The sequence below is a fragment of the Mixophyes fleayi genome, chromosome 1, assembly GCF_038048845.1.
Source record: "Mixophyes fleayi isolate aMixFle1 chromosome 1, aMixFle1.hap1, whole genome shotgun sequence".
In the NCBI taxonomy this organism is placed as follows: Eukaryota; Metazoa; Chordata; class Amphibia; order Anura; family Limnodynastidae; genus Mixophyes; species Mixophyes fleayi.
Window position 1 is genome coordinate 250,367,644 of NC_134402.1, and position 20,554 is coordinate 250,388,197.

Genomic DNA, 20,554 nt, shown 5'->3' on the forward strand with positions numbered 1-20,554 from the left:
ATTCCTAGGATGCCCTCTTCAGCCATTTCTGCCCAGCTGCTGCCAAGTTCTCTGTCCATTCGTAATAAATATTGAGATGCACCTTTTAAACAATTAAGTATTTGACCAAATCTTATCTAGTTTTGTGTTTCAAAAAACGAAAATATATTACTTTGAATGGCAATGCAGAGTTGTAATTTTCTGGAATCTCCCATGACAGTAACACCGACGTCTTCATCACAGCTTTTACATGAAAATTTTTTGCGAACACTGCTGGAAAAGTAAGAAAAATGTATTTAAACTATTCTTTTAATCAGTATACCTGTCTGCAGCTGGAACATTTATTTCAGTGATGCCAAGATAAAATGAAGGAGAAATGGGATTATGGAAACCCTGTACTCTGCTTTTCGTTGCTCCAGCAAACTTAATTTGTTACCTTACCTTACCTGAAAGAGTTATGCAGGAAGAAACGAGACATAGGCCAACTCAATACTAATGTTTTAAAAGCATATTAAGGTTCATGTACGTTACCTTATGGAATTGCAGCCCTAATAACAAAAGTAGCACCATCAGGATAAGCAACTACTTCGGTACCCTGATGTCCAAAGAAAAGATATTCCTCTAAGGAGAAAGCCTTATGTAGACAAATCATACCTTGATCTACTGGAAGCGTCCTGAATTGGACACTTGGACTAAAAGGACCAGGACCCTTGATTGTATAAGCACGGATTTTAACATCATAAATGGTATCAGGTTTTAACGCAGTAAGAGTCACGGTTGTGTCAGCAGGAACAATGGGCACTTCAATTGGATGATTTGGATTGTTGATATCCCTGTACAGAAGGGTGTATTTTGTAATTACACCATTTCTTTCAGCTAGGATGGGAGGTTGCCAAGTTATCTGCACTGATGTTGATGACATGCTCTCACAATGAAGGTTTTGAGGAAATCCATTTGGAATCTCCTCCGGAATAGTAATTTCTTGAATATTCTCTTCTCCAAAGCCCACTTTGTTTCTAGCTGATAACTTAAAGACGTATGATGCTCCTTTGTGGATTTCTTTGGCAGTAAAGTGGTCTTCTTTCTCTGAGAATTCCAGGGTGGTGAGAATGTTCATATCTTTGCGGCCATATTTCAGACGATAACCCATGATTGGACCAAAGGTTTCCACAGGTGTATACCATTGAATCAGAGCAGTGCTCATCTGAGTGTGGTTGATAACAAGCCGAGGTTTACCTGGAACTGCAATTTAAAACAAAACAAAACATTTTAATTTGAGTAAAATGTGATCATTATGCCTTGTTATAATAACAGTGTTGCATCTAAGCATTCTGCAGCCTGAAGTTGCGAACTACGACAACCATTTGCATATGGCTTATCATCACTTATATACAAATATTTTAATTTTAAACATTAGTAGACCTACAGTACCAACAGGGTAATAACCAGTAACTTAGGCTTTTGCATCAAAACATTTTTTATTATTTTTTTATTGCTGCTACCCAAACATCACTTAAAAAGATCTTAACCTGTACTTTTATGTGAACTTTGTGGCATACACATAGCTGTAGCAAACTATGCAGCTGCTATGGGGCTCAGCAATGGCTGGCAATGTCCTGGATGGTAATTTCTCCTTCTCCTCTGGCTCTGTACATCTGATGCTAATGTGTTCAACCATGTCATGAGGCTTTTATATTGTTTGGAGTACAAAGCTCATCTGCCTCTTTACTCTTCCTGCTGCTCCAACCTTTTTTTGGGTGATGGATGTGGTGGTTGTGTGGTTCTGGCCTTCATAATTCTACAATTGGGCCCACAAACGCATAATTAAGTTATTTCACCTATATGTAATATTGTTTGTCATGTATTTATCATTGGTCTATAGCATTTCACCTACTTGAATTTTATTAGTGCACAGTTTATATTTTCGCTTATGTGAAAAATGGGAAAAAATGAAAAATAAGTGTTTAGAGAAAATCATTCTAAGCCATATTACTATTTTGAGTTCTAACCATTATTAAAGCCAATGGAGCATAGGCAAACAAAGAAGAGTCCACAGAATTGGAAAATAACTCCTTCAGGTTTCTTGTGAAGAAATTGCTAGAAGCTGTCGCTAAATTATATATGTCATAAATTGCTTTTATTCTAGCGGCAGTCCTCACATTGATGACTTCTTTTTTTTTTAACCTTGATTGGTGGTGCCTCTAAAGGAAATAAGAAATACAGCTAGACGTCCAAAAGAATTGAATCAGTGGAGAGTCTGGTTTATTAAAAAGAAATAACCTCGTCTACCTGGCGGCAAAGTGTGTATCCTTGATACTTTAAACCCGATGTGCAATAAAGTAGGTAGACCCTATTAAATAGAAAATAATGGTGCAAAGTCACTCAGCATTGCACATCTACAGAATCACATGATTACCCCAGGAGCTTCTGTTCTATACGTACAGGGAAATATTTCACGGTATAATATGTGGAAATTAATGAAAGTGTTCTTTAGGAAAAATGACTTTATGAACTAAACTTGCACTAACTAAACTTCCCAAAACTATAATAACTTTTTTAAATTTAGCATTTTATGTTTGATGTTAAAAAGTAGAATTGCTTGATGCCAAGGAACTTTTAGCAAATCTTTTGACAATGTGATTATTTTTAATAATAAAGATTTTATTTGTCTATAAGATCTTAATAATTATGTTATTATAGAATGTAATATTGATATATGCATATTGGCTTATGTTACATTATTTTAAAAGTAATGAAATGGAAAACCTTAATTTTCATACTAAACAAACATGTATATTCACTTCATGACTTCAAAAGTGAATGATTACAACAAATCAGTTACAACTACTATTTTTAGTCTGTTTTAAGAAATACAACAGTTATTCATGCAAATTTGTTTTTAACAGATCACTTTTAAAACTACATTACAGACCAAACTATAATATGGAATTTTTATTAATTTCACTAATATTGTTTTAATATAGTTCAAAAAATAAGTGTACAATGTGTGTAAAACTGTATATACTTGGCAGAGAAAACAAGCTTGGTAGGTGAAGCTATAATCTATAATTATATCATTTACAATATAGCTATAAAGCTATAATTGCTGCTGGACTCACTGAATTCAACTGTGATTGCTGTTGCCATCTTTGTTTAGCTGCTGGACACTCGGAGCCCAACTGTCAGTTATTTGGACCACTTTCCCAATATGCAGAGGCTGACTGAATATTATCCCAGGCAGGGGATGGCAAAGGAGCCTCCACCTTCTCCATTGCCCTGCACAACTTGGATCAATTGTTATTTCCTATTCTCGCAATATATGCACTAGCTATTCCACATTCATGCACATCTCTCACAAAACTCAACCAGAAATCTTACTAACTTTACCTTCTCTTTCTTACACTCACTTTCGCCAACACTTCTCTCCAAAATCCTCTTCTTTCTCCAGGAACTGGTTTCTCTCTCCATCTCTATTATTTCTTTCAATACTTCCCTCCTAGCTAGTCTGCACCCATGAACTGTTTTGTTTCCTGCACCCACCCAGCTCAAAATAAACAAACCTCACTCACACAAATAATACTTGCATGACCTCTTACTCACTTTGCTCTTTCTCATGGCTGCTGCAGATATTTCACCCAACCCTGGGCCCCCTGCAATCCTCACTTTTAATTCACGTTTCTCCTTCCACCCCAAAACCTTCTATCCACCGTGTACTTCCAATCCGTCCAATCTTACCAACGTATCTCCATTAGCCTATTTCCCTCTTTCCTTTGCAAAGCGACATCTGTTTCAATTCAGGGTCTATTCATTTAAAAATTCCTTCAAGCTCCTTGACATTAGAGAAACCTGGCCTCTCAGACTACACGACCTGTAGCTCTCCTATGGGGTACTTTTCCTAAGCCACACTCCAGACATGGGAATAGACAAAGTGGCAAAATATGCATCCTACTTTCCCAATACTGAAGCTTTCATGTCATACCCCCAAAACCCTCCCTTATCCTTCACTTGCTTTAAAGTAGACACTATCCATCTATTCTCTCCTCATCATGTTGCTCTCATTTTTTGCACCCGAGTTCCAGTTCCCCATTAATGTTTTGACAATTTTGCTGCCTGGCTCACTTATTTCTTATTCTTTGTCTTGTCAACTCTCACACTAGGTGATTCCAACGTTCTCAATTACAACCCCACTATCTCTGCCACAAACTTTGTTCAAATAAATCCACCTTTGACTTCATCTCCCACTCTCCAACTTGACATTCCCACTCTCCAACCACAGCCTCCTTTCTTTTAGCCTCACCATACCTCAAGCTCCCCCTGCACCCAAATACACATCATTCCTTTGCCAAGCAAACATACCTAACTTTTCTAAATATCACCCAGTCTTCCAACACCCAATGGAACACTTCTTTGGCACCTTTAAACTGTCTACTTACTCCACCTACCCCTTCCTTCCTCAGAGCCCATGATTTGCTACTAAATTCAAAGACAAGCAACACCATGCTACAAGATATTTGCTCATGCCAAATCCTGCACACCCCTCCAACCTTCTCTTATACACCCCAATGTATTCTAAGTTCATTCTTTCAAGTATTATCATGCCCACATCTAGCTCTGCTCTTCAACCTTTCTCTCTTCACTGACATATTTCCTTCCTACTCCTAAACAAACACTCATCTCATCAATTCTGAAGAAACTATCTGTCACCCCAGCCTTTCTGTCCAACTTCTGCCTTATTTTTCTCCTCCTATTTGCCCCCAAACGATTTGAGCGACTTGTGTATAACTGCCTATCTCACTTTGATTCCTCTCACTATCTTCTCGACTCTCTGCAATCAAAATTCTCCTGAGTCTGCACTCACAAAACTGATCAATGATATACATACAGCAAAGTCTAAAGGTATCTTCTCCGTACTCATTATCCTGGACCTCTTTGCTGCTTTCGCACTGTTGATCACTCTTCACCTGCACATTCTTCCCTTTATTGACCTTATTGACATAGTTATTTTTTAGTTCACTTTCTACCTGTCCAATCGCTCGTTGTCTCTACCTCTGGCACATCCCAACTAATTCACTCATTCGGCCTTGAGTACCACATCTCCATACACCTAAATCTGCCTCTCCTCCCCTGACCTTAAATCTCATCTAAAAATACTTTCCATCACACTCTCTTAGATCTATCTGTGACCTGTGTTTCTGGAAACCCTGTCTCATTCCCACCTAGAAGACTTCTCCAGTGCTGCAAGTCACTTATTGAAGTCCCTACCACATCCATTCAGATTCTGCCACAGCTTTCAAATCTTTACGCAATCTCTAAAAATCCACCTCTTTATTAGAGGTTTCCCTACTCCTACCTATACAACTCACACAGTTGCACCTTCACAAGTGTACCAATTTTGACTTTAAGCCACATTTTCACATAGATTTTAAGCTCTCTCATGATCAGGGCCCTCCTTACCCTTTCCTTTCATGTATGTATTTATATTGTCTACCTTGTATGTCCATGTTTTTTTTATGCCCTGTTTTCCTAACTGCAGAGCTCTGTATCACCTTATAAATTAATAATAATAATGATAATAATAATAAAAATAATTTAGCAACACAATCTTTTCCTTTTATACTAATTTCCATGACTGCATATATACATGCATCAATTTGCTGCTAACAGTAGGATATGCAAATGCCTGAATTTACAAAATAAATTCCCAAACTAATAATATAATTAACCAATTAATTAACTGAATCTTTATTTCAGTGGTGTTTGACTATCCCCCTCACAATGTTCCACTGGTTGGCTATTTTAATGTTTACCTGATTTAAACACATACATATATAATGAAAGGATACAGATTTTACAGAGCAGTATGTAAAATGTGGCACAGGAAATATCATCTAAACCACTTAGTTAGACACTAAGGGGTAAATTTATCAAGCTGTGAGTTTTCGTCGGGTTTGAAAATTGGAGATGTTGCCTATAGCAGCCAATCAGATTCTAGTTATTATTTATTTAATACATTCCACAAAATGATAGCTAGAATCTGATTGGTTGCTATAGGTAACATCTCCACTTTTCAAACACGACTGAAACTCGCAGCTTGATAAATTTACCCTTAAGTACCTCATTTAGAGTTTATTTTAGGGTATTTGTTAAGAATGCTATCAAGATACTCTCTTGTGTATATGACAGTTCTCTACATTATATTGTGTAAAAAATAAGGTAATTCAACTTTTGCATTTATGACTAATACTGTCAAGTCACATCTCTGCTCTGTAGTTGGGTGTGACTATAGACATTTGCACACCTCACATATAAATACTACCCTATTATGAGTTGGACGTAATGTGGAGCAAATTCACATTGGAGGTATGTCAAGTCCATGGGCGTACACAGCACACTGGAAGAGCTGGGCCGTCAAATTGTGACTGTAATCTAAATCAGGATAGTTGGGAGGTATGTAATAGATAGGTTAGATTAGCTGCATCTAATATGTGTAGACGACAAAATAAATGGCTGTAAAAACTGTACTATAAATAGATGGATCTCAGGGGACAAAAACCTTAAGGATTGCAGAGCTCAAATGAGCAATAGTCTTTGACTTTCCAATCAATGCCTACTGCATAATCTACATCATAGAGGTTTGCATGAATCCTGAAGATTTATGAAACTTTCACTTGTTTGAAAAAGCAACTTTTGGAAAAATATCAATAATGTCCGATACACAATAAGTATGGGGCATGTCAGTATATTTCCTTTACACCTTAAAACTTCCTCTTTGCATGAGTAAGATACTGATATGAGAATGAGTCATTTGCAGAAACTCAATAAGTCTCATTGCTGAAGTATTTGCAAGTGGAGCATTAGTGTGCATATCTGACATTCCTTGTTATGACTCTCACTTGTACATTCTCTCTGCTCCCAGGCACTCTTTTGATATCTACTAAGAATAATTACCAACGCACAAGGTATTCACATTCCCGATCTGAATTATATCTCCACACCTTATGATAATATCAAATCTCAGGTGGTGCACCCAATACATGTATAATTAGTATGAACAACAAGGAGTACAAAGAAGGAAAAACATGTTTAATTGGGGCACTCTGTGATTAATAATGGTTGAATTCATATTAAAACAAAAATGTTATTTAATCAATTAAAATGATTACAAAGTGTTCCCAAGAATTAACCTGAATATAACTTGTAGCAAAATATTAAAAATAAGTGTTGAAAAAGATAGACTGACAAAAAAATGTTTTGTCATAAAATGGCAGATATACCGCCAAGCCGCGCTGCGTTGTTGATTGGTAAATACATTATTTTATATAAACATCAATATATGACTTCTTATTATGTGTCTATTGAAGTCCTTAAGCTGTAACTAGCATTTTAGCACAAATAAAGTTGTATAAACCACCTAATATGTCCATGGTTGTTGTTTTTCAAAACATAGATTGAATTAGTGGAATATTGACAAAATTGTCCCATGGACATATTAGCTCAGAAAATATGTTCCTAGGAAAATATAAATATGTAGGAAATGGCTCGTATCATATTATCACTCCTGGTAATACATAGGGTTTATACTGAAATTCACATGGGAGAGTATACAAGCCTATAAATAGTATATTTTGATACAGACCACAGAACGATATTACCACCCTTGTCAGAGGGCTTTATCAGTAAGTCCTCCCAACTCTCGATTTCACTTAGAGCCTTGGATTCCTGTCTGGTCAAATTCTTACCAAAATTCCTCAATCTCACCTTTTAAAGGAATAATTTATCCAAATCATTAGACACTAGGGGCTAGATTTACTAAGCTGCGGGTTTGAAAAAGTGGGGATGTTGCCTATAGCAACCAATCAGATTCTAGCTTTCATTTATTTAGTAAATTCTGCAAAATGACAGCTGGAATCTGATTGGTTCTATAGGCAACATCCCCACTTTTTCAAACCCGCAGCTTAGTAAATCTAGCCCTAGGTCTCTGTAAATCTTAACCTGTGGGCAGATTGACATATCCGGATAAAAAGTGGATTTCTTTTTTAATAGTATCCGTCTACAGACATCCTATGTTACATAATTATCTTCACATTTAGTGGAATCCAGGTCTTCTAAAATAAATAGGGCCTGTCTCTCATCATCCTATTGAAATGCCAATTACATAGACTGTATAGCATCCTCATTAGTCAAGTTCGAATAGTAATGGTCGTTCATAGTCTTGTGGTTATTATAACATTTTTTAAGTAGAAGTTTCCTGGTGAACAAGTTCAAGTCCTTTTCCCATTCAAACCGGTCATAGGACTGTGTGTGGGAAAAAGATAGGTCACGACTTAATACCTCAATATGTATTGGATCTAGTTGTCTCTTAGTCAAATTGATGACCTTGAGTGAATCATCTAGTACATCGGGCACCTGTGTCTCCTCCGATAATATTGGGGACCCTCCTGTCCTTCCATTTGTTTCCTTTTTCTGCCTTCTTTTGGCCTTACATCCCCCCTTCGTATCGGTTTGGTTCTGTAATCCGCCCCTTCTAAATTTCTAATTAGATAGCCTGAAGCTGTTACTATTAACATCATATAAATTTTAGATGGGGGACTGAATCACAATTTATAAAGGGAGATAGAAGCTCTATTTAGAATTGATGTCTTGTGATGTTAATCCCAGATTGCTTCATTGCTAGGTAGCTCAGTAAGACAGAGAACTTGTCATTATTAAATGCAAGTGATCCCATACACCTTAGAGCAACAGCAATGCATCTTTTGGCTTGTATACTCTCCCATGTGAATTTCAGTATAAAACCTATGTATCACCAGGAGTGATTATAAGATACTATTCATTTCCTATATATTTATATTTTCCTAGGAACATATTTTCTAAGATAGTATGTCCATGGGACAATTTTGTCAATATTCCACTAATTCAATCTATGTTTTGAATTAAAACAACAACCATGGACTAACTAGGTGGTTTTTACATCTTTATTTGTGCTAATATGCTAGTTACAGCTTAAGGACTTCAATAGACACATAATAAGAAGTCATATATTGGTGTTTATATAAAATAATATATTTACCAACCAACAACACAGCGCTTGGCGGCATGACTGTTATTTTATGAGATTTTTTTTTTTATCAGTCTATCTTTTTCAACACTTATTTTTAATATTTCGCTACAAGTTATATTCAGGTTAATTCTTGGGAACACTTTGTTTGTAATCATTTTAATTGGTTAAATAAAATGTATGTTTTAATATGAATTCAACCATTGTTAATCACAGAGTGCCCCAATTAAACATGTTTTTCCTTCTTTGTACTCCTTGTTGTTCACTCTTTTCATATCTACTCCAATCGATAAAATCCATGCATTATAGAGACCACAGCCATTTGCTCAAAAAATTGGGGTTATTTCAAGTAGAATGGCAAACATGTAGAACACAATGACAAATGGGTGTATTTTGTGGTAGATGGAGAAGGTCTAAATGTGACAGCTCTGTGTGACAAGGATTAAGTAGTAAGATCATTACCTGCACCAGGTGTGGACACAACTTTAGGCTTGCTACGAGCACCATCTCCTTTTGTAGTATAAGCTGTCACAGTGATGGCATATGCCGTTTCAGGCTGCAATCCAGTGATGATCATTTCCTGAAATGAAGGGAAAGGAAAAGTCACTCATAAATCTATTGTTACTTTCTTTTGTTAATACATTCCTGCCCATCTTGTTTCCTTTTCCTATTATCTATAACGTAAAAGTTCCTGCACGACAAGCAAATATAGGTATCTACTAACTATTAGCTTAATTTTTCTTATATTAGTGTATATTATATGTATATACGTATATAATAGTGTATATATATATATATATATATATATATATATATATATATATATATATATATGTATATGATGTCTGTGTATGTTCTATAACACCAATATTTTCTACAGTGATGTACATTAAAGTATAATTATATAGAAAGAATTAGACCTAGGAAATACAATACTATAATGTGTGGAACTGATCATTGTCCCATAAAGCCATTTTATATGTCTTTTTTTAAGACGTATCGTTTTCAAAAGTCCATTTTCATTTTATGATCAACAGTGGACATTGCCTTCAAGCTTAAACAACTGGTAGCTCTCCGGCAGTTGCTGAACAGCCAGCAAACTGTACTTCAACAACAGCTGGAAATACAGTGGTTTCCTCAGCTTGAAGATTATATTTTACACTCTGTGATTGTACTATTCATGGTCAGTGTCATGTGTCATGGTCATCTATTCATACTCATTTGACATGGTAACAACTAACCATCTTAGATGCAATATGTTTTTCTATAAACATTCGCATATATGTTTGGGTTGTTTTTGTTTTAAAAAAAAACCAAACCCATATATATATGTAGCAAATATCACATTTCATATCTAATAAATATAGTTTTGGGTTCTCTTAGCTGATGTGTATGTAATATTTTTATCACTAATTTTCCAGTAGATTATTGCACACATTTTCATAAAAGATGTAAACATTTTTATGTAGAGTTACTAAAGCTTCTAAGGTTTTGCCCATAGCAACCAATCAAACATAAGCTATCACTTATCTAGTACTTTCCAGTAAATGATAGCTAGAATCTGATTGGTGGCTATGGGCTACCCCTCCATTTTTCCTTTTTTAGAAGTTTTAGTAAATCTACCCCTTGCTGTGAAAAACTGAACATTTCTGTATTGAGTGGAATCATGCATCACTCAGGTTGCCCAAATAAAACAAAATGCACACAGCTTTAGGATAGTGCATTGTAAAACAAAATAATATGTTCACATTGTCGCAAATTATCTGCCAAAGTTTGACTTATAAAAGCCAGGCCAATCCATGTTCTATATATCAAAGTTGCAGCATAACCAAAGCAACATTAGTAGCAGCCATTCAAACAGCAGCCATTCTATCAATATCATGTATCATGTATGTTTGCAGTTGCACTTTTTTGTTTATTCACAATTTTTACAATGATATATCATCATGCCAAATGGAAATAGTCAAACACAAAACCAATGTGGAATGTTAGTGCATGCATCTGTGCAAATAAAACACACGGCACGCTGAAAAGAAAACACTTTAAAACCAGCAAGTCCACATTACTCACATGTTCGGCAGTATCATCATATTCCCACTGTTTAAGAGTAAAGAAGGTGGAAAAGAAAGATAAAAAAAATACATAAAGAACCATTTGTGCACTTAGGGGTTTATCTAACCCCTTGATGTTCCCATCCTCCCAATAAGGGAGTTAAATTATTGACCCCCATATAATTCATAAATATAGATTTTAGAGCTGCATTACCACCTAAAGTGGTGAACATTTCTAATCACCCCTTTAAAGTGGTTGCAAATCAAGGGTGTGAACAGGGGACCAATAAGAAGCCGCAACATCCTTTGAATGCGGCTTCTCATTGGTCTTCATGCTTACACCCCACTAAAATGTCCCAGGATTTCAGTCACAGCTGTGTGATCCACTATGTAGTACGAAGAATAAATTCTGTACAGAGCAGCCCACTGGGGTTTTAAGGAGGGGGCAGAGTTTCCCTCCTTCCCTAAGTAGAAATGCAGCTTTGGTACACTTTTAATACATTTGCATAAAATAATGTGTTACGTTATTTTTTAACAATAATTATTGTAGTTATTTTGAAAATACTGTATTGCTCTCTCCAGCTATACCTGACTTTTGTGTGCTCAAACCTGCAGTATTATTATTATTGTTGTTGATTTATAAGACGCCACATGCACTGGAGCACCAGACAGTGGGGAAAGTAGAGCATTCATAAAACTGGAACTTAGGATGTTTTAGCACAAGTTTATCACTGCTTATGTTAAGTTCTGTACAAAGAATGACTTCATGTAGTTCTATCTATGAATGTACCCGATACTAACTTTAGACAATGTGTGGCTCTGTAAATGCTGTTTAGTTATAATTACTGGCAAAACATTCTGGGAGCTGTAGAGCAACTGCTAGCTCTATGGGGGGGATTCTATAAAGGTGAAGGAAGCAAAGGTAGGGAGAAGACCTACTCAGATCAATGGGAACATATTTTTTTTAAACGCCCGTCAAATCTTTAAATGCTTACATCATATTGAGATGCTGATTAAACTATGAAATATACAGGGCTTGATTCATTAAGAAACGTACACGCAGATGCACGTCATATTTTGCGCAAAAAATCTCTGCACATGTCTAGAACCGGACTATATGCCAGTTAACACAACAACATTCAATTAATTATATGCTTGAGAATTACGCAGCCTGCACACTATTACCATTACTACAGTAATAGTTTGCATTATTACCGTTAGCACGGTAATTTCAACACTGAGCTGCCCGCGTTATTCTAAAGCTGTCAATTGAACTCCCCATTGAATACTTTTATTTTTTTTTCTGTGCATTCTTTTGGGATTTTATATACCACTTATGTATTGGACATATCTTGCTGTGTCTTGTCTGTTAGAGCAGAGCACACCTAGATTCGCATTTAACAAAAGAGGTATCTTCAGGTTCGATCCTAGTTGAATACAGATGTGCATATGTCCAATTTAAGTGCGTTTTAAAATTCAGGCCCACTGTATTTAACTCCAGCCAGACTCCATAAAATGTGGACTAACCAAACAAAATTCTGTTGCCGCAACTGTAATGAAGTTGGAGATGTCATACATGTCTTTTGAAAATGCCCAACCATTCAAATATTATGGAATGAGGTTTTAACTCTTGCTAGCAAGGTTGTTGACACAACAGTAACACCCTCTCCAGACATAGCACTTTTACATCTTTACCCACCTCAAATTTTACAACATAACAGATATTTAATAAGCCATATACCAATAGCAACAATAGCTCCAAAATTTGAAAAATCATTCAATCCCGAATATTAGTAAGGTAGTAGCTAAAATCCAGTATACAGTTTTGAAATGGAAAAATTAGACTCCTTGAATAATCAGCCAAACAACAACTCAGTCGGCACACCACTCAACTTGAATGAACCATAGTATACAACAGAAATATAAATATAAAACAATCACAAACCACTTAAACCTATAACTATCACTGGATAACTACCTATGTTGGATAATGTATCTGTGTTACTTGTACTCCCCACCCCATCCTTTTCCGGTTTTTATATTATCCCCCTATTTTTTTGCTTTCAGTATCCCTACTTTTTGAAAAAAGAATCAATGAAAATGATTGTTGACAAAAAAAGTGCAGGAAACAGAAAGTGGATGGAAATTACACTTTAATTTGTGGTAATTTAACTTTCTATTCTACAGCAAAAACAAGAATAGTAAAACAAAATTGTGGGAAGTTAGAGGTACAAAATATATAAATGTTATTTTTTAATGGAATATGGAAATAATTTACTTCTATTTTATGGACAGTTTATCTCCACTTTCTGCTTCCTCCAATTTTATATAAATACCCCTTTGACTGTATTTAAGATTGGCATTTAAGATGATCTACGTATTTGTTTTGAAATTTTTAGGACATTTTTAATTTTTAGTGGATATAACAACATTATATTCAGTTCATAAAAATATGCAGTAATCCATTTTCTCTGAGATATCTTAACAAAATGCTACAATGTACTGGTTACTCCACTTCTTTGATATACAGTTTGACAAAGCTGTATTATATTTTCTCTGCTTCTTTACTCTCACCTAAATTCATGACCCTTTTTCAATTATAAAGTATCCAAATCATTGGTGCGAAAATGTGTTTCCATATTTTATTGGCTGGATTGTATTGGTTCATTGACTACACAAAGACTGTTTATATTTCTTAATCAAGAACATTCCTTTTTTACGCTTTTCTGAATGATCTCTACAAGAAAAGTCCAGCAGTGTGAGGATACCTTATTTAAAAGTAAGTATCACTTTGTATCACTAACAAAGCAGACTGAAACACAGGGGCGGACCTAGACTTTATGTTTAGGGGGGGTGATTTTGCATAATCACGCCCCTCCTTTAGCCTGATTGGCTGACCCGTGTTAAACCCCACCTTCCGCTCGCGATGGGCCCCGCCCCTCCCGTTTTGATCGGCGACTGGGACCACTCTGATTGGCTGGCCTGCATTTAGCCCCACCTTCCGCTTGTGTTTAGCCCCACCCACTCCCATTTTGATCAGAGGTTGGGACCTAGCTTTCTGCCCCTCCTGGATCCGCCACTGCTGAAACAGAGTATTAGTACTATCCCTGGGTGATGTATAATTACTAATTACATTAGGCCTTGTCACTGACAAAATTCTTGCTCTACCTGAATTACAACAGTGACACCTGCAGGTTGTATAATGCACTACATCAAAAGCATACTGAAATAGAGGTACCATAACAAAACACAATATAGTTCATATAATAAATAATTTTCATTTATCTAATGTAATAAGAACATTATATTCATTTTAACAGCTTACATTTAATCAAACTAAATAGAGTGGTCCATGCAATCAGAATAGGCTTTGGACTAATCAAGGTCTAAAGGAAAAGTAAGCCTATGACTGGGAATTTCAATATATCAAACTAAAAAATATCTGGCATAATGGTTTATGCGTTCAATTAAAATAAACCAACACAAAATATTGATACTTTGTAGAAGAGGAGAAAAAACTCTGTAGTGTTGTATTTTCTTGAATGTGCTGCCATATTTATGTGAAAGCCAATCTCTAGTCACTGCCCTTTATCAAGAAATAAACGATTTTCCCTGTTTACATCATTTGTTAAAAAAATAGACAATCACATTAAAATATTTGCATAATTATCATATATATTTATAATATAATAAAGAAATAATTCTTTGCAGAGGTTAGGTGTGCTGTAAGCTGTAAGAACAAAGGGCTATTCTTCTGGGAGGGGACAGAAAGTGCTGTTGCCTTTGGGGTGCTTATAATAATCATCATCATCTATTTATTTATATAGCGCCACTAATTGCGCAACGCTGTGCAGAGAACTCATTCACATCAGTCATTGCCCTATTGGAGCTTACAATCTAAATCCCCTAACACACACACAGACACACACACAGACTGAGAAAGACTAAGGGCAATTTAATAGCAGCCAATTAACCTACCAGTATGTTTTTGGAGTATAATGCAAAGGCTAGGACTGTGAAGCCTCCTGAGCAGCTGCTTGGTATTCTAATCTCAGTCACAAATAACTGCCAATAAGCATTTATCTGGAAAGCAGCAATTCCCTTTCAACATAAATTGAAATTGTTGAAATAGTATAACACATGCTGCAATTTTCATGTCCATTTAAGTTTTTGGCTAATAACTGGGCACAAATATAACAGCAGGAATGGGTCTAAGAGGACAGTCAATCCAGATCAACATCTAATGGGATGGTCAAATCTGGCAGTCTACTGGGAATGCTCTATACAGACATGTGGGTTCAAATACATGACTGTGGTCAGCGATACTACAAATTCACTATTGTTGTGAGATTTATTTTTCTTCACCTAGTACTTCTAGTATTTCTATGGATATATGTTTTTCTGCTGGTTTCTTACTATGAAAGGAAGGTAAAACTCAACCACACATTTATGTTATACAACTCTATAGTGAAAAATTAGGTGACAAATGTATTTAGCTTATTGTTCTGTATTATATATAAAAAGCCTACTATTATGGTTTAGTCATTCCAGGAAGAGTAAGCACTAAGCTTGATTTCTGTACCGATAGGGTTAATCTGTTCCGTGGAACTTGTAATTAAGCACAATTCCACTGTTTAGTTTTTTTAGGTAATGCATTGAATACAGTTTGACTTTATAGAATTATACATAAAACAGAACCTGTATAGCTTCTTTCATCTTTCAACTGACAAATGTACTATATTAGGCAATATCTGTATCATCAATTATCACAATTAAGCTCTTTATGTGTAAAAAAAAAACCACTCCTGGTACAGTGAAGGTCTAATACAAGAAGACAGAATTTCAAGTTTTACAAAATGTAGTTACCCAAACCAGAACATAAGAAGTAGAAGTAATGCTGAAGCCAGTGTCAAAAAAACAAGTGTGAAACTATACTAACCTGCCTGTCTGCATAATACCATGTTAACATACTGGTAGGGCAGGAATGATATGGAACTGAAGAAAACCTTCTAAGCTGAGCACTGTGATAAAGAAGAACTATCACTGATGTACAACAATTAAGTATTTAATTATTAGGTAAAAGAGATATAGAAAAAAACACACCTAAAAATACTATACAAGTAAAAATGATGTCAAGAACCCCACGGACATCAGCACAGTATCTTTGTGACTCCCATGAGAAACTTGAGGACAAACATTGGGTAGGTATGTCACTAAGACTCTTCTAGGAAAGAATGTATATGGAGTGAGTGACAATATGTTTAGATGTTATGTACTCTGCCTTTGCACTCCTGAAATTCTGTTACATTTAAATGCATGAGAGGACTTGAAATCCAGAGTGGTTTTGCTGCTATTTCTTACTTGAACTTTACTGACCCGCCAGTGACACAAAGCTGTCAGCTGCCGTTACTCAGCCAGTTGGGAGAAGGAGGTTAGCTATAAATATAATACTATAACAAGTTCTTCTTTAATGTCCCTACCAAGCTCCTTATTTCCTTGGTCACAATCTCTGAGTTGGTCTTTCCTTTGTTGTTTACAACAGCTTTATAGATAAACATTTGAAAAGCTTGGAAAGGAGATATACGGGTCACGCCACTAGTACACCATGTTACCGCAGCAGTCAAGAGGGTTATTATTTAAACCATATGAACGCAGGTGTTAGAGAAATTATCATACAGCGCAACAAATGAAAGAAGACAGATATTACATTCATTTGTAAAATGGTTAGCCTATGTGGAATATTCAGTATTTATTATGAAACCAGGATATCCCTTTAAGGGCTCCAAGACACCGTACCTCTTTGGAAAAATGTGTGTTATTACTGCATCACAATTTTGATTACATAAACAGACATAATGTACCTTTCTAGACAAAAGGTAACTTTCTCTTTGGAAGTGACTTTATTAGGCTCTGTTCAGGGGCGCACGCAGAGGGGCGGGTTTCTAGGTCCCCTCCGCTAAAAAAGTGCCCTACATAGCTGCACTGTACTATACTGCAGCCGCGGCGCTGTCAAAGAAGCGTCCGCGGCGGTGCTGTATTGTATACAGCGCCGTCCCGGGCGCTTATTTGACAGCGCCGCGGCTGCTGTATAGTACAGTGTTGCTGAAACGGAGGTGCTGCACACGCACGGCAGCTCTCTCGCTTTTTATTTTTTTGGGTGGAGGGGAAACTCCCCCTTAAAAATCCTTTGTGTGCCCCTGCTGTTTTTAAATATACATTTCATATGTGGGGAGGCAGAAATATTAGTATACCTATAGTTCTCTTACCGCTGCCCTGTTGGAGTATATATGTGATGTTGTGCTGCTCTGACCTAGAGGGGTAACCCTTACCCACAGGTATAGATATAAGTTTTACAGGGGACTCACAGATATAAGGGAGTGTGATAAGTAAGCGAAAATGGGATGTATATGCCTTATACTGTAGGTATCTTATCCTTAGAACCAAAGGATGATGAATACAGCAAGTATTTCAAAGACAATGTATTTTTACATAAATAAAATGCATATACTTGTGCTATTATTGCAACAAATTCAACCAAAATGTGTAAATTGTAAATAAAATGTTCAATTAGGCAACAACATACTTAGAGGCATCCTACCACAGAAACCGCAAATTGTGTATAAAAAAGCACACAATTTTAGAAATACGTTCGTTAAGAGCGCCTTGGAGCTTAGTCTGGACACAGCTGAAAAAGGAACCTGGCTTCAGGACAATCAACCTGGTTTCTTCTATTTCACAAGGTGTATAGCATGTAGGACTATGGACAATGCAAATACCAAATCAGTAACTAATTTTAGGCCACACACCACTCAAAACATCTTCCCTATTAAAGAAAAAAATACTTATCACTGTGACACAAATCTAGTCATCTACTGATTGGAATATCCGGGTTGGTACCAATATGTTGGCTGGACTACCATAAATCTCAAAATAAGAATTGCGGAAATTGTAAGGAACATAAAAAGAAATTTAAATACACATAGTGTTCCTGAAAACTTCACGAAAGTTCACAAGAACAATCCTTCAAACCTCAAATAGACTGGTATCAAAAGAGTCAACAAATCATGGAGAGGAAGGGACTATGTAGCTAAAATAGCTATAGAAGAGGCACAATGGATAACTGCCCCAAACGGTGTGAATTTAGACCTCGAACTTGCCTCTATCATACATTATTAATCAATATGGGCCTTTATATTTCCAACTATAGACATCCTTTCAGGAAATTCATCATTCCAAACCTACACTATCACTACATTGCACTTTCAATATATATTCGAATATTACAATGACAGATCAAGAAATACCAAGGTGTCACTCTGACTTACTTAATAAGTTCCCCTGACTTGCTTACATTAGGTTCACACTTCAACTTCAAAAACCTCCGAAAAAGACCATTTTCTAGTTTCACAGACCCCAATAAGGGTCCATCTATGTCCTCCACTTTACTATTTCAGCTAAACAGCCTGAACACAGTACTCAGGCAATAAGTATGATGCTTAAAACATTATTAGCAGGTTCATTCTGCACATTCTATATTTTAGCCATGAGCATTTGTTCCTAAATTTTACATCCTCCACATCAATACATTACACTTTACCATCGCTTTATTTTACTTTTATTTTTATATTTATTTTATTATCTTATTTTCATGGCAGGCTTATACCTAATATCACATTACATATTTTGCTGTTTATATTATGAACCACGCTGTCTAATGTCTGCAGATCTATCCAGGTTTTTACTGTCCTGTGAAGCTAGTCATTAACTTATTTTGTGCGTTGATGCTCAATCTACAAATTTAAACATCAAGGGTTCCATGGTAACTCAACCTACTTCTACAACGAAAGACATGGCACCAATTGTAAGGCAATCATTTGCACCTATACAGCTGTGAGATTTAAATAGGACTTTCTCCTACATACTACACAATGCATTGTTCCCTGAATAAGCTGCATGGTGAAACGTGTAGGTCCTTTATTTACAAGTTCACATCACACCATTATTCCGGGTATGTCTTTTTCCTGTGGACCGAGGTTCCGTCCGTGCCATAACCAGCGCTAGAGAGACACTGTCTATATTGTGAGATCTTTTATTACTTGGAACTTTTACTGTAACCTTATTGCTTGCTGTGAATAACCTAAAAAAAAAAGAGAGTCTACCTCTAACAAACTGACTATTGTTGAGATCTCTAATGTAATGACGGTGATTGAAAGTTTTGTTTACAATTCACCAATTTTAGTTGAAATTTTTTCAGTATTAGCACAAGTATATGAATTTTATTTATGGCAAAATACATTGTTTTTGAAATACTTGTTGTATACATCATTTTCTGGTTCTAAGGATACGACACCTTTAGTATAAGGCATACACATCCCAATTTTGCTTACTTATTCCACTCCCTTATATATTTGTGCTGAGACTATACCCTGTAAAACTTGGCAGAAATATTATTTAATATATTTTTTCACTTTTTTATTCCATTTTTAAGTATTTGTTTTGTGCAAAATTCCAATGGTCTTGAACAACTTGAACTGCTGCCACGCTGTATTTAAATACTAAATAAAAACAAATGCATACACAGTGTACATGACATGACTATATTCCGTATGACTTTCTTTAGCATGGGACAATAAAGTTATATTATAGCTTAGTAAAAGCCTGTTTTTTACCTGTGCATCAGACAGCATAACGTCCTTCAGCATGGGTGGGCCTTTGGGCTCTCCGTTTTCCATCTTCACATAATGCACCTGGTAGCCACGTATTTGGCCATGCTGCTTGTTAGACACAGGTGAGCGCCAGAACACTTTAACAGATGTCGAGCTCAAAGCCTCAACCTCGACTTTGCGAGGAGGACCACTAGGAACTGGAACAACATCATTTGATAAAACAAAATTATTGCCACTGGTCCCACCCACTGAATAAAAAGATCTTGATTCAAACAATAAAAATTCCACACCATTATTTCCTACTATTTACTGAAAAGATCAAAAAACATGACTGATGCAAAAATGGAAGAAAAAAAGGGTATCTGAGAAAGAGAAAAACATGTAAAAATGTAAAAAAGCCAAGGAGTATGCTTTGAAAATTCAAAGCACTTATGTTGAAAGGTTGTGCTGAAACAAATAATAAGACAAGAACAAAATGCTTTAAAAAATGATTGGTTTCACTGTAAAAATTTAATAGAGCCTTCTTCTTTTGTTCTCTGATAGTACAGTGGTCACAAAACACAAGACAGCAAAATGAGTAAACTCAGCATCAGTTTCCACAAAAAGAAAGATGCAAGAAAAAATCATTTCAAAGAAGTTGAAATGCCAATATTAGGACAATAATTAGAAAAAAAATATACAAGAAAAAAAAAAAAAGAAAATAGAGGGAAACAGAATTAAAAGATGTTTCCAATTTTATAGAGAGAAATATTAGAAGAGAAAAAAGTGTGAAGATTGTCAAAAATGACAGTAAAAAAAAAAAA

The 20,554-nt window shown here is 35.8% G+C and overlaps 1 protein-coding gene across 29 annotated transcripts in view; it reads right to left on the bottom strand.

Annotated features, from left to right (window-relative positions):
• Positions 1 to 20,554, bottom strand: part of PTPRD (protein tyrosine phosphatase receptor type D) — a 1,423,918-nt gene that overhangs the window by 93,898 nt on the left and 1,309,466 nt on the right. For 9 of the 29 annotated variants that reach the window (XM_075209461.1, XM_075209401.1, XM_075209435.1 and 6 more), the window contains 5 exons: positions 19,755 to 19,948; positions 11,105 to 11,131; positions 9,497 to 9,614; positions 634 to 1,221; positions 152 to 252 (listed from right to left, as the gene is read on the bottom strand). In XM_075209461.1, the coding sequence (XP_075065562.1) occupies positions 152 to 252; positions 634 to 1,221; positions 9,497 to 9,614; positions 11,105 to 11,131; positions 19,755 to 19,948 (1,028 nt within the window). The remainder of the gene's footprint in view (positions 1 to 151; positions 253 to 633; positions 1,222 to 9,496; positions 9,615 to 11,104; positions 11,132 to 19,754; positions 19,949 to 20,554) is intronic. The other 20 variants (XM_075209482.1, XM_075209417.1, XM_075209443.1 and 17 more) reach the window with 5 other exon arrangements.